The 14,741-nt window shown below is 37.5% G+C and overlaps 1 protein-coding gene across 2 annotated transcripts in view; it reads right to left on the bottom strand.

Moving 5' to 3' along the window:
- Nucleotides 1–14,741, bottom strand: part of GRK3 (G protein-coupled receptor kinase 3) — a 222,219-nt gene that overhangs the window by 197,463 nt on the left and 10,015 nt on the right. The window contains exon 1 of one of the 2 annotated variants that reach the window (XM_075214445.1): nt 12,769–14,342. The exons of the other annotated variant lie outside the window; for it this stretch is intronic. Coding sequence (XP_075070546.1) covers nt 12,769–12,881 — 113 coding nt within the window. The 5' untranslated portion in view covers nt 12,882–14,342. Of the gene's footprint in view, nt 1–12,768; nt 14,343–14,741 lie in introns of those variants that run through there. 2 annotated transcript variants of the gene reach the window in all.

Below are 14,741 nucleotides of genomic sequence, written 5' to 3'. Positions count from 1 at the left end.
ACGGTAATACGGCTAACGCGGCGGTACCCTATATGTGCAACCTGTTAGCATGTCACCTAAATGTGAGTTGGTACCCAAAGCTCATATAAAAGGTTGTATCCTTAAAGACACAGGCAGAAGTACATATTCAGCATTAGCATGATAATACCTGTCAGAAGAGGATACACATATATATCCTGTATATGGTCCAGGGATGGAAATACCTTAGGATGGTGATACGAAAAACCAATGTTTGTTGTATATCTGATTATTATAACGCACCATTAAAGATGCATAAACCATCATATGTGTTTTTCAAGTTATAACATTTTTAAGATGTTCTTACAGCTGAATTGTAATCTTGTGAATTTTAGTTGGCACTACTTTCCCCCTGGATCCTTGAGAGAAAATCTTTAGAAATCTGACTCCAATAGGAGACATACTATCCAGGACTTCAGAAGCATTTTGCTATACTTTGTGGCCTGATATTTGATCGGTAGAAAAGTGGAGTAGGTCTTCTCCAGCTTCAGAGCTAAAGATCTAAGGGAACCAGAGAATCAAAACACTTTAATAAATGGTGTCATTTAAGCTCTAAGTTGCAAGTCTTTCTTTACTGGGGTGCAGGGAATTAACACTTTGCTGTGTGTCTTAAAATTATGTGTGTGCGCTAAATTTTGTTGTTTGCTCAAAAAAAAAAAAAAAAGACACCAGGTTAACCTTTTTAAGGGATGTTAGAGCAGATTAAGTTGTGTGGACCTTTCAGTTATGATTTGACTCAATTTTGTAGTCTTTGTGAAAGGTGAGCAAGAGATAGTTGTGGAAAGCCATTAATCCTTTGCAGCTACAACCAAATGACTTGAACAGAGTGTGTGCGTGGCACTCATTTATGACTATCAGGAAAACAAAATCAGTAAGAGGAAGGTTACTACACACCGATCTCTTTCCATACCAGAATGACTAATTGCATACACAAATAACTACATATTTTGCAGTGCTGAAATGTACTGCGACAAGTGAAAAAGGAGAGCCTTGGTCCTGCAGGACGTGGGTAAATGATGCATTGCGGGTGCAGGGTCCTGTTGAAGGGATTACAGGACATGAAACGTTAATTATCATGTAGCATCCAGAAGTTATATGTTTACAAAGACATATCAAAAATGTCACATTGTAACCAGAGGTGAAAATCTTTGGACAATTAAACTGCAAAAATAACAATTAACACATTTCACACAATTCTGAGACATGTCTAGAAGGAAGAGTGGAACATTATCAGAATGCTGATAAGAAAGTAGTGCACTAATGAATTATTGCAAGAGAAGCCAGATGTTGGAGATCAGCATGACTTCCAGGTTATTAAAGCCATCCTATCTTTGGGCAGTGTCAGATGGGCGTTTTAGAATGTCATGAGCTTAACCAGGTAATCACATTTGAAAACGTGTCTATGATTAGTGTAACATGACAGTAAATTACATTACAGTTGCTTAGTTAGAAAATGACCGCAATTGGAAGCACCCATCAGACAATGCCCAAAAGGTAAAATGAATTTCACACGCAAAACTTGAGGGACATCTATCTGCCATAAAATAAGCAAATACTATACAGTAGCCCTGAGAAAAGCAAAACATATGTGCTACAACTTGTAACAAACATAAACAATATAATATTAAAGACATCATGAGTAAAATATCTGTTTTAAAGGTCAGGTTTTGCATTTGCTGAACTTGCATATGTTTTATTCCATTATTGCAGCTGACAAGCACCTTCCTCCTTTGTGAGCCCACAATATCTATCAAAATTGCTGATAAGTCACAGGCCTCCCAGTGCTGTTAAACCACAGGCTGAGGAAGAACAGAAGCCAAGTAGTACATGGGGAAGTGCATAGGGAACAAAAGCATAGTGGGAGGGTGAGTGAAAAGGGATATATACAGGTTAGATTTTCAGTAGAATTGTAGGATGTTATACAACCAATGCAAATCAGAGAATGTTTTTATGGGTGTTTGAATAAAAAACCTTGAGGAAAGCAACACTACATAAGGGAGCAAAACAAAAGTCATCCTATTGTGTTTTTCATAAGTTAACCAAATGCTGTATTAAAATTGAAGCAGTTGAAGCCCTGGAAGATGTATTCATATTGTGAAGCCGTTCATAAAATAGGATAGTATGAGACATGAAAAGGTCTGTTAGGGTGGGAAAAGTAGAGCAAGATCCCAAATATAGACCAGCCAATCACATCACTCAAGAAACAGAATGCAGCAACGATCATTCCTCACTACACTGTTGACCAAGCTACAAGTGGTCATCTCGCTGTCACGTACACAAAGCACAATAATAAACTCACAGAGACAAAAGTAAAATGTAATGTGTGTGTGTGTGTGTGTGTGTGTGTGTGTGTCACACATACATTAATATAAATATATATACATACATATATATATATATATATATATATATATATATATATATATATATATATATATAAAATTTTACATTGCACTTGAGAATACTAGGTACCTTCTTAGGTTGCACACCATAACATGATAAACAAGATTATTATAGTACTGCGAGTGATTAAACTCATTACATGTATATCAAACCAATTAAAAAAATAAAAAAATATGCTAAACGATTTGGTACCATAGCAACAGAATTTTATGTCAGAAATTGAGATACAAGTCCGCCTCATCTACCCTTTCTGTGTTTTTTTTTTAACTTTTATCTATTTATTTTTGACAGGTGTGGAACCTTTTTGTTTTGTTGTTTTATGGGGTGGTGGGTTGTTTGTTTATATTCAGATTTTTGGAGAATTAACATTTACAAACTATGTCCAAACACGCTTTAGGAGATTCTTGAAAATAGATGGACATTTTAAAGTTAAGATTTGGGCTTACGCTTGTGCAAAGTGTACCTGTTTATAATAGTGTCATGCTTGACAAAATATGACAAATTACTGCATACAGATGCACTTCTCTCCACTTGAGCAAAAATAATTACTTACCGAACCTAAATAATGGCTTACCTTGACGAAACTGATCAACTGAGGTTTGCAAACTGGGACAGGCTAAGGAAGTTAATCAGTCACGCAGCAATGGGGGCCATACCTAAATTGTAATCTAGTTTACACTCTGGATATCCCTGACAAACAGGGAGAAAAAGCAGAAACAAGCAGTGTATACAGCAAGGTAAATAATAGAGCATAAGGTTGCTTAAGTTATGTGGGCGATTGATACTTAATTCTTACTACAGTGGAGCCATTAAGACACAGAAGTGTAATCTTCATGGAATATTCACCTGGACGGCACTACAGAGGTATATGGTAACATGCCCCAAGCACAGAAAATGGGAGTTTCATACCCTTTAAACAGACAAATACTAATCCTAAAAAATAAACTGGTAAACACATTTTAACTAGCAAAGCATACACCAAAATCTATTCTAATTGAAGATTAATTGTAATGCGTGTCCTCTAATTTCCCCACAGGTAGATCTCAGCAGCAATTAAACTCCAGTCTCCAGGTGCAGGCACCATAGCCAAAGTCTAAAGAGGATTCCATTCCCTTGCGATAGACCTTTTATTTAATAAGCTAAAGAAAGAAATTAATTTACAGAACAATATTAACTGCCTGGGCACCAGTACCCGTGAAAGATGAACGGTGCATTAGCAGCACAGTAGGCTACCTCTATGATTACTATTTTATCATTAATCAATAAAATTCACCTGGAGACTGCCAGAGGAGCCTCGGCAGCCATTTGTAACCATAGTGTTGAAGAATATACAACAGCAGAGACGCTAACAATGAGCGCGAGGCAAGGACACGATACGTGACAGTGCGTCCTCAGAAATTCAGCCATTCAGAAACACACATGGAATTCCCTATATCACTTGCCTTCATACTTCAGTCATATGTTCTTAGGTCATCAATAGTTACTCTAAGTTCACACAAATATTTTGGCACCGACCTTTAACAATTACATATTGGTCTAGTAGCCGATTCAATATACACTACAAATAAATATATATTAAATGTCATTTCCAGGAGTTTTTGCCCCCATTTAGTTATCGAAACAGCCCTTCTTCACTTAACATATTAACAGCCCAGCGAACTAATGTGTGATAATCTATTTAAATGTGTTGTATAAAAAACATGAAACTGATGGACACCGTTTATTTTAACTAGACAGATAAATGTTGGTTCAATTTTATTTCTTCTCCAGTGTCCTTACTAAATCATAGGGAAAGCTTTTCAAAGATGAAACCCAAGAGAGACACTTGCAAGCTCTAAAAGCATTCAAGTTAACAAAATGAAAAGGGAGAAACATACTAGGAGAAAAAATGAAATGCAAATATAAAACACAGATTTTATTGCTAACTTATGGGAAAGAACAGTCAAACATTTAATTTTAAAAAGTTCATTTAAAAATGAAAACACCATGATTTTTTATTTTGTGTGTGAACTTCGTACTTAGATAGGGATCATCGGGTCATATATTATACAGAGGCTATAGAAATATTCCCCATCTTTGGCATGTTTCTTATCTTATTGTCTTACATCACAGAATAAAAACGGTTTTTCTTTCAGGAATTCTTACCACTTAACATCAAAATTATGCAATGTAAAACAACATTAAAAGCTTTTTCTTCATTACAAATATAAATCTGACAGTAATTACATAAATATTCACTCCATTTGCTATCAGTTTTCAAGGGTTCATATAATTGTTTAGCATTACCAAACAAGAGCTTCATCATGATGACCAAACCCACAATTTAATGCAGATTGAAGAAAAGGTTATCAAAAAGTACCAATACATGGAGAAGACTATAAGATGATTTCGAAGATATTTAATATATACACTATCAAGACTGTCACATAGTAATTGAGAGAACATGGCACAACTGTGAATGTATCTGTAAATGCTTAGGCAGTCTTTGAAAAAGGTGCACACGTGATTGTGCTGGTGCCCGTTCCTGCACAGGCTACAGGGACTATGCCTCCTGAGTGATAGACACAGTGCACCTGTAATAAATGTGCATATATATTTTGTTAATAATTAAAAAGAAGGGGGGGGGGGGGGGGACAAGCAAAAAAATAATAAAAGCTTTCTCTTGTTATTGATTGGGCATCAGGAAGCCTCTGGTAGTATTGTGCAGCTGCTCCAGGTCTCAGAGGCTCCCTCATCACTTGTGGTCCATTCTCAATCCGGTTGGTCCCAACAGTGATGGGCAGGGCCGTGAGCATCCACATAAGCTCCAGTACCTGTATTTGGGCTGCTTCAATCCAGTTCCCCACATAGGAGCAGTGGGCCCCAGTGGCAGTTGTGGGACTGCTGCTCAGAGACCTAGGCCCTGTCCTCCCAGAACCATAGCAGTCTTGGATTGGACACACAACCTCAGGTACTCAAGTCCTTTACATCTCCTGTCTAATCATTTAGACAGGAGATGTAAAGATTACATCTTCCAGCCCAGATATAGCAGTGAAGGGTAGAGAGGGGCTGAGCCCTGCCTTTGCCAGTCAATGCTTGGAAAGGGGAGAAAAACACACCCCTGCCACTATGGGCTGATTCAATTTGGATAAGGGTGGCACAATGTGTTTCTGGAATCTGCCCCTAAGTAATGTTAAAAGTGTACACTAGGACTAGGTGGATCCACTGCAAAGATAAGAGAATCAACATGAACTAGTTAAAGGGACGGGGCTGGATTACTCGCATAAAAAAAAAAAAAAAACACACATAAAAAGAGTGCCAGAAAGCATGTGGGAAACCCTCATATGAAAGAGGGTTAGATTTTATGATTTAAAGAGGTGTTGGCAAGAATTTATGAAGAAATCAAATTCTAATTCCATGAAAATAAAGTTTAAAAATGTCAAGGGTGAATACTCTTAATAGCCACTGCATACATATTTGTTAATATTCACTATCAAAAGGCACGAGAAGAAGTCAACAGTATGTTCAATACGCACTGTATTACTTAAAAAGTATAAAGCTATCTGACAGCATAAATATATTCCCCAAAACTTAAGTCACATGACAGTGAGATATGAACAAACAATAAGAAAAGGCTATGCCTGCTAGCCTTTAAATGGTTTTGAAATACAGTGCCAGATGTCTGACCTTTGGCAAATCTCTTTACCTTGCTTTACAATACACTTGACTTCTTAGAAACAAACATGCCCAAATTTCATTGAACTACCACTGCATATTAATACATATTTTTCATAAGACAACAAAATGCTCTGTAGCGGTGTACAGTATAATACATACTGATCACAATACAGGAATATAACTTGAGATATAAGTGATCTCTATAGCAATAAGAGTATACTCTTATCTCAGGACTACTGTAGTCTTACAGAGGTTATGGCTTGTGCTGTTGCACCTTATCCCCAGTTAATAAGAATTAATGTGTTATTGTGGCAATAAAAAGATGTGTGCTGTTATAAGCAAGAAATTGGTTTCAGAATAACTATCTTTATTCGGTTCTTTAGAAATGTAACGACAAGGGCGCACTTAAGAGGGGCTTCCAGTTAACGAGAGACCCAACCCCTCTGTTTTTCAATCATGGAACCTCCAAGTTAGAATGTACATTAACTGAACTATAGCACATTCTCTGCAGCCTAGGAAACATTTCCATGAGCATCTGGCTATGTTTTACATTGGCCTCAACAAAATGGCCACCATCACTTGTCTATAATGTATTATTTTTTTTCCAGTTTTTGATCTAGTGCTCTAGTGCTTGTCTGACATAAAAAAAATACAGAAAGTAAATGACCTGTTCTCATCTACAGTCTCCTTATGTGCAGCACTAACTAGAACACTAATTTTAATAGCTTTTAATTGCATGCGAAAGGAAATAGTTTTGTACAGTAGTTTTAATTTGAATAGATGATCAGATTTATACAAAGCTGTGTTTACATTAATGTATAGACTACTTTATGCCTTGTTCTTTATTTAACATTTTCCTATATTTATGTACATTTTACTGTTCTCATTCTAGTTTCCAAATCAGATTCCAACACTAATGCCTAATTTCTGTTTTCTATGTAATTCTGAATTATTTTGTTATGCTGTATGCATGGACTCTGCACATTACCATTTCTGTCATGTTCATGCTAAATATATGGACACTGCACAGTACTACTTCTTTATGTAATTTTCAGCATTTGACATGTGGGTTCCATGCTTTATATTTGCCCTGGGCTCCTCTTACTATAAAATAGTCTTTGGTTCTACCACTTAAGGACATATGCAATGAAGGGCGAACATCGCGGATGCACATTTTTTCTTTGTTCATACGGTTCCGCTACATTGTGGATTTTTCTTTGCAACCCTATGAGATGCAAATGGAAATCCAATGTTGCGGTAACAGAGTGCCTTTGGGTAAGTTCCTGAGGCACTTCATGCTTAACTGAATATGCCATTTAAAATTACACCCCACAGATTGGTCAGAGCAAGAAACAGCTCTGGCTTAACACTCCACAGAGCACTAGACAAGATACTGCTATGGGTTAGGGTCATCTGGGCCCCTGGTCAAAAACTCAAAGTTTCTGGTAAAATTCCCTAAATATTTAGTAAAAAACGCCAGGGCACATACATAAAATTATAAATATAATATGAAAGCTGACAATCTAACACCCCTGTTATTTTGTTTGTGCTTTCAAGCTACATTTTGTTGAATAACTGGTGTGGTGTTACCCGGTACAGTACCACCTGCACCACTGCCTGTCTTGACACTTAACAAGTTGATTAGTTTATAATAGAATATATTCATAGGTTTCCTTTGTGGCAAGTAGTATGGAAATATTCACAGAACACATATACTACCTTATTCTTTCCTAGCACAAAAAAAATTGAATTTATACCATACTTGTGATAATCCTTTCCTGTGTGGACTTAACCAGACTTCATATTTATAGTAAAACATTTGCACTACAAAATGTATATGTTGTCCGCTTATTGCAGCAAGTTTGGGGCTTGATTTTTGGCTGGCTGTTCAACACACAGACAATAAAGGACAAGGCGATCAACCATGACTAGCTGAATAAATTAAAGGTTTCCAAGTCGGCAACAATCACGGATGTACCATCTGGTCAACCAATACTAGAAAACAGTTTTCTTGCTGCAAATCTAATAGCAAGTTACTCGTCCCCAACACCAGTCAAACATGTTTTAGATCTTGAAATATTGAGAGAGGGGGAGAGTTTAAGTAACAGGAGTAATCCTTAAATTAACATTTTACTGTACATTAGTACAATGCATTTTAGTAACCGTATGGCACACTGCAATTCAGTATGGTCATTTTTTATTTTTTTTCATATATGCACTATACTGTAGATACCTGCTGGGATTTCTAAGTGCAACAGAGGGGATGGAGATGTATTATAAGGCTAGAACTAAAGATTCAAGGCCTGAATCTGTCCAAGTGGGCCACCAGTCAGTCAGCTTAGTTCTAATAACATAAGACTGGTTGTTTGAAAAGACTCTCTCCCAGAAGGAAATTATAGGCAAACTACAGTGAATGTCATCATCATCATTTATATAGCACCACTAATTCCAGAGCACTGTACAGAGAACGCACTCACATTACTCCCTGGCCCAATAGAGCTTACAATCTAAATTCCCTAACACACACACACACACACACACACACACACACACACACACACACTAGAGTCAATTCTGATAGCAGCCAATTAACCTACCAGTATGTTTTTGGACTGTGGGAGGAAACCGGAGCACCCGGAGGAAACCCGCACAAATACGGGGAGAACATACAAACTCCACACAGATAAGGCCATGGTCGGGAATCGAACTCATGACCTCAGTGCTGTAAGGCACAAGTGCTAACCACTAAGCCACCGTGCTGTCATCACACAAACGGTGCAAATGGCAAATGTTACCAAGACACCAATTGCACCTGTGTGGTCTCAAATGAGAAGAAAAAAATATTGTGTCTTCTGTGATAAAACTACTTGCAGAATGTGGAATACTCAGGGAGTTCATCACCTTTGCTGATGTGTTTCCAACACACAAACCAGGTGTGCTGTAATCCACCTAATAACCACTGCTTCCGTAACACACAAAAATTAAGTGCATAAAGTGGTATATAGCAACTATACAGTTTCCATAAAAATGCTAAAATAGTAGGGGCAGCACGGTGGCTAAGTGGTTAGCACTTCTGCCTCACACCGCTGGGGTCATGAGTTCAATTCCCGACCATGGTCTTATCTGTGTGGAGTTTGTATGTTCTCCCTGTGTTTGTGTGGGTTTCCTCTAGGTGCTCCGGTTTCCTCCCACACTCCAAAAACATACTGGTAGGTTAATTGGCTGCTATCAAAATCGACCCTAGTCTCTCCCTCTCTGTCTGTCTGTTTGTGTGTGTATGTTAGGGAATTCAGACTGTAAGCTCCAATGGGGCCGGGACTGATGTGATTGAGTTCTCTGTACACTGCTGCGGAATCAGTGGCACTATATAAATAAATGGTGATGATGATGATGATATAAAAAAAAGACAAGACTTCTTGGGGTATATTTAATAAACTACGGGTTTGAAAAAGTGGAGATGTTGCCTACAGCAACCAATCAGATTTTTAGTTATTTATTTAATACATTCTACAAAATGACAGCTAGAATCTGATTGGTTGCTATAGGCATCATATCCACTTTTTCAAACCCGCAATTTAGTAACTATACCCCCTTGACAATTAAATATGTTCCGTCACTAAGACTGTAGAAGTTAGTCGTATCACCATAATATTAGTCATAGCTCAGTGTTTTACTAGTCTATCATGTAGAGGTTTTTATTAATCCCATGAATATACCTCCATTTAAATTAATTTTGTCTTTCTACATTTCTATCGACTTCAGTCTTCAATAACAGCATTTCCTTGTCAACAACCATCACAATAAGCTAATGCAAATGCAAGCATTATCTATGGTAAAGTGCAAGTGTGCTTATAACCACACAAGACTGAGGTACTAACTGCCATAAATATAGGAAACTATGATAATGTTTTATGACTACAGTGATAGTGGGCAGAGTCTCACTAAAATGGGTCCCTTCACATGCATCACCTCACAGTTCTACAGGAATAACACACACATTTAGATCCCCTCCCCCGCAATCACCAAAAAGGTGTCAAATTCTGTAGTCAGGTTTTATTGCCAATTTAAATTCCTGAAATCTCAAGCATTTTAGTAACACAATGGTTGAGATAAAACCTCATTAACTCGAAAAAGAGCAAGAAAGAGTAGGCTACAGTATATAAACATCCAAGACCTGCCTCCAATAAAGCCACAAGTAAAAGGATAAACACACAGGGAAGATCAAAATGAAACATCCTGACCTAGATCAATTGGACAGTCATCTGGCTGTGACTAGTAGACCATGACCCAGTGGTTGTACTGACAATTGTCACTGTGAACCACTCATAGACCTGTATGAACTTTACAGTGGCAAAACCAGTGACCTCATGCTGCTTCAGGGGGCATTCAGGATCAATGAGCACTCACTTAGTGCTCAATGACCAAAGAAAACAAAAGAGCATGCGTGGGCAGATTGCATGGTAAGCTGCAGTTATGGGGCTGGTGTGGCTGTCAGTATTTAGGTGTGTAGTCTCTGTGCAACATAGCGGCTGCCAGTACGGTAAATCCCTGCAATATCTGGTTTGCAATATGTGGTGCATTTCTTTGCTTATATACCTTAAATTTAAAAAGTAAGCACTTATACACTGAACATCAATGAGCATGATCATTTCTAAAATTGCAATAAGAGTTGTATATTCATGTTTCTGTTTACTATATAGGCCTAGGGGCGTAAAAGTTACTTTGTATTAGTTCACACTTTTTTCTTGGTTGACTGTTTTCGTTGCACATATTTCTGTTCAACTGCATGTAGCATGTGTCATTTTATCAGCACAATATAAGCAGATAGTAGACAATTAATGAATGTGCACTGCATTTATTCTGTCTAGCCTAGGGCAACACTAACTATAGATATGACCCTGCTGAAATAAATCTAAGTCTATGCATGTCATCTCTGTCTATTACTACATGATCACAAAGTTGCTCTTCTTATGGATCTCAGAGTGTGATTAGTAACAAATTTCAAGCAAGAAGTGAAAAGACAAGTGCAAAGTGACAACACTAAGAAAATACACAAAATATGCCAATATCACATTATTAACATCTATAACATCTCATACATTTCTTTAAACAGTGAAATGCCCACAACTAAGCCATCTTTACTATGGTGAGAAAAGCATGGTAAACCTTCACAAGCATAGGAACAAAATGGCATAGTATTCTTTCTGGTCAAATTAGGTTGTATGTGCCCTTTTAAAATTGACACCACGATCACAAGTGGTACAATAAGAATACACAAAATCAGCAATTTCAGGAGCTATTTAGCTGCCTCTCACCAACAAGTAATGAGGCTACTTGGAACATAAAGGCATCAAATTTACTGCATCAAAATAGAAGTTTGCATTAGGTCGTTTCCCACTTACATCAAAATACATACCTTTACCAGTCTTTTTTTTTTTTTTTTAAACACTAACATGTAAAGTGGTATGGGAACGGAACCAAGTCGTTCCAATGACCCCATAACTACTAAGTATTTCTAGTTGTGGTCAGGAGCCTGCGCCATTTTTCCAATACTACCTGCTACGTTTACTTGCATTCACCAGAAGTCTAAGCATTGGAATCAATAGTGTCAATCCATTGATTTCTCCTACCCACCCACAACTACAAATGCTTGTTAAGGACTGTATGTCAAGCAGGATTGTGTTTGACATGTAATGCGACTTCCATTTATTGCAACACCTGTGGGTAATCTGCCTAAGGCAGCATCTTAAATTATACATTTTATATGTATTAGCAAACCTAAAAAGCAGTAAAACTTCCAATTGTGATTACAATTGCAAAATGTATACTCATTACCAAACATTTACTATTATACCAATCAAAATTTATGGCGAATGGACAATTACAAGAATGACATCCGCAACTACAAATAGCAAAAAAACAGGTATACGGCCATTACGTCCAGAAGGCCGTAACATTTTCTTCTATTATTTTTCTTACATCCAGGAGCATGGAAAATGAATCGGATCTCAATTTCCACCCTCATAACTGGTGTTTTCTTAACAGGCTCAAGCATTTTCTTGTAGAATTCCATTTAATTGAATGGAGACACATTTCAGAGGGTTTCTGAAGTGTCAAATCACTTCTAATACATCTGGAGAAAACAAAATCCTTCTTCTGGAAGCAACCTAAAGTAATACAAGTCTCACAACTAATGGATCATACCCTACAGTCACAATCCAAATAATAACGTCACATATGCATATTTTCTTCTTATTGGTGGGCCTGTGATATTTAGGCCCAGTTTCATTAAGTAGTCTATTAGCAAACAGAAGGGCAGTAATTTTTTGTTCTAGTTAGAGGTGCCAATATTAGCTCCGATTCAAAATCTACTAATAATTCTAATAAAATTACCTGTGTAAATGTACCTGTGTTCTTTATGATCACCTTAAAGTTAAACATACATTTTGTATTCCATCAATAAAAATGTAATTTCAACAAGTAGCAAATATTTTACACAATGTTCAAATATTACGGCAATATATAGACACACATATATCCATATGTATACATAGACCACAGCTACCCATAATTATAAATTAAACTGGTGAGTAGCTGTACTGTAGGCAGACTGGTGAATGGCAATACTAGGACACATCACTGTTTACAACAACTAGAACAGGCATCTCTATCCCCATCTTCCCATTTTACCTTGGCTCAGGTAGTATGATCTTTTTACTAGCCCTGGCTGCCGGGGTGGATTTGCTCTTCTCCATTGCCATAAGATAGCTGACGTCCGCCAGCACGGCTTCTAGGTCCGCCATGTTTGCGTAGTTCACACAATCAACAAAACCAGCTGGGAGAAAGGTCTCACAACAAAAGAGGAAATAGCACCACTGCTTGCAAACAGCAGCGCAGGATTTAAAAAAAAAAAAAAAAAAAGAACCCTGCACTAAAAATAAATATGAAAAAGAACAAATCTTCCAATTATATATACATATATAACACACTGCAACTCTGCCTGGGGAAGTCACAGTTTTCAGGTTAACTGGTTCACAATGTAGAACGCAGATTTAGTGAACTATTATGTGCAGTACATTTTATTGTGATTCCAGGCAAAGTGCATTATACATACACAATGCACATGAAATAAAATGCTTTGCTAAACTGTGCCTTTGATTTGCTGGAGAGAAAAAAAACGTTTGACATAAAAATGCACTAATAATCAGGACAAATCTGATAATTCCCAGTGAGTGTTACTGAATGGGAGAAAACTCCGGCCTGGACAGTCACCAGCAGCAACCAAAACTCATCATTTTTCAATTAACTGATTCATTGTGAATTTTGACCACCTTATATTTTCCATTTCAGTCTCAATAATATGTGCAAGATTTGTTCCTGCAATGGAGGCTTTTCAAGAATAGAAAACCATCATTGAGAGTCATCATAGGCACCCAAAAATTTCAGTATTTTTTTTTTTTTTTTTTAAATAGATTGTTATTGCCTATTATTCCATCCCAGTCTGTGCAGAATAGGCAGCTGCACCCTAGGCTGCTGTAGCAGTGGGCATGTTACTGTATCGCTTGAAGAGAAATCAGGCGGTTTTGCCTACAAGATGCCTCTCAATTCCTCTCCCCAACATGTTGCAGATCTCATGGTACAGACACATCCAGGCTCGCTGGGTTACTCCGATTTAGCAGTGATTGTCCTAAATAATTCACTGATCTCGCTTCCAGTAAGTAGATAAGTGTATACATACATATATTATATGAAAAGGGAAATAAAATGTGACTGCAGGAAACCAGGCGATGTTTCTGCAGCAATGGCAGTCACTACAATGTGCTTCTCCTTTTCTAGCAACCTTCACATAAAATCATTGTTGGACGCAGGGTGAATACAGGAGAGCAGCAGCAGCAGAGCAGGTTATTCTGATGGGAGAGAGAACCATAAATACATTAAAATAAAAAATACAGCAACAATGTAAAGAAAATCCTTTGCACTGAGCCCAGTAAACTCAATATCCGTTTCCCTCTGCAGTGCTGGGTAACAGCTGTTTTGACGGTCGTAGCGAAATATCCAGCAGGTCCACAAGGCAATCGGGGTCTCCAAAATGCCCCTTTGTTTTAGGGTAATGTGTGTGTTTTCCTCTGATGTGCAAAATCTTCCTTTTCTCCTGTGCTGACAGCCTCCTGCTTCTGTGCAAAGCTGTATTACCATTAGCGAGAGGAGCCGTGATGTATGTTACTTCCTCTCCTGTGTGTGATAGCAGAGCCAGTCACTGCTAACGTCTGGCACTGGATCATCTCAGCGTGCCGGATCCGGAGCCCACACTGTAAGCTACTTACACTGCAAATAGAGACAGTAACACACAGGTAGGCCTAGTGGTTGCCATTTGCTTACATTTGTTAAACAAAAGCACTAAACGGCCAAGTCAAATATATCTGTGTTATTTCTAAAGGCTAACTGTTGCCACTGAGAAAAATACAAAACGAGTCTGTTAATATATTTTTACCATTATGAATATTTACAATTAAAATATTGGTTTTTTTATCTAATGTAAAAAGACATTTGTGCACATGCTAGTTGCTTATTTGCATGTTTTTTATTTTTTTTTTATTATACAGGTTTCACACCGAGTTACATAACAGACCTCACTTTAACTATTAGACAATCTTTTTTCTATC

Source organism: Mixophyes fleayi, chromosome 1, assembly GCF_038048845.1.
Source record: "Mixophyes fleayi isolate aMixFle1 chromosome 1, aMixFle1.hap1, whole genome shotgun sequence".
Classification (NCBI taxonomy): domain Eukaryota; kingdom Metazoa; phylum Chordata; class Amphibia; order Anura; family Limnodynastidae; genus Mixophyes; species Mixophyes fleayi.
Note: the sequence above shows the minus strand (reverse complement) of the source record. Positions and strands in the feature narration are given on the sequence as shown.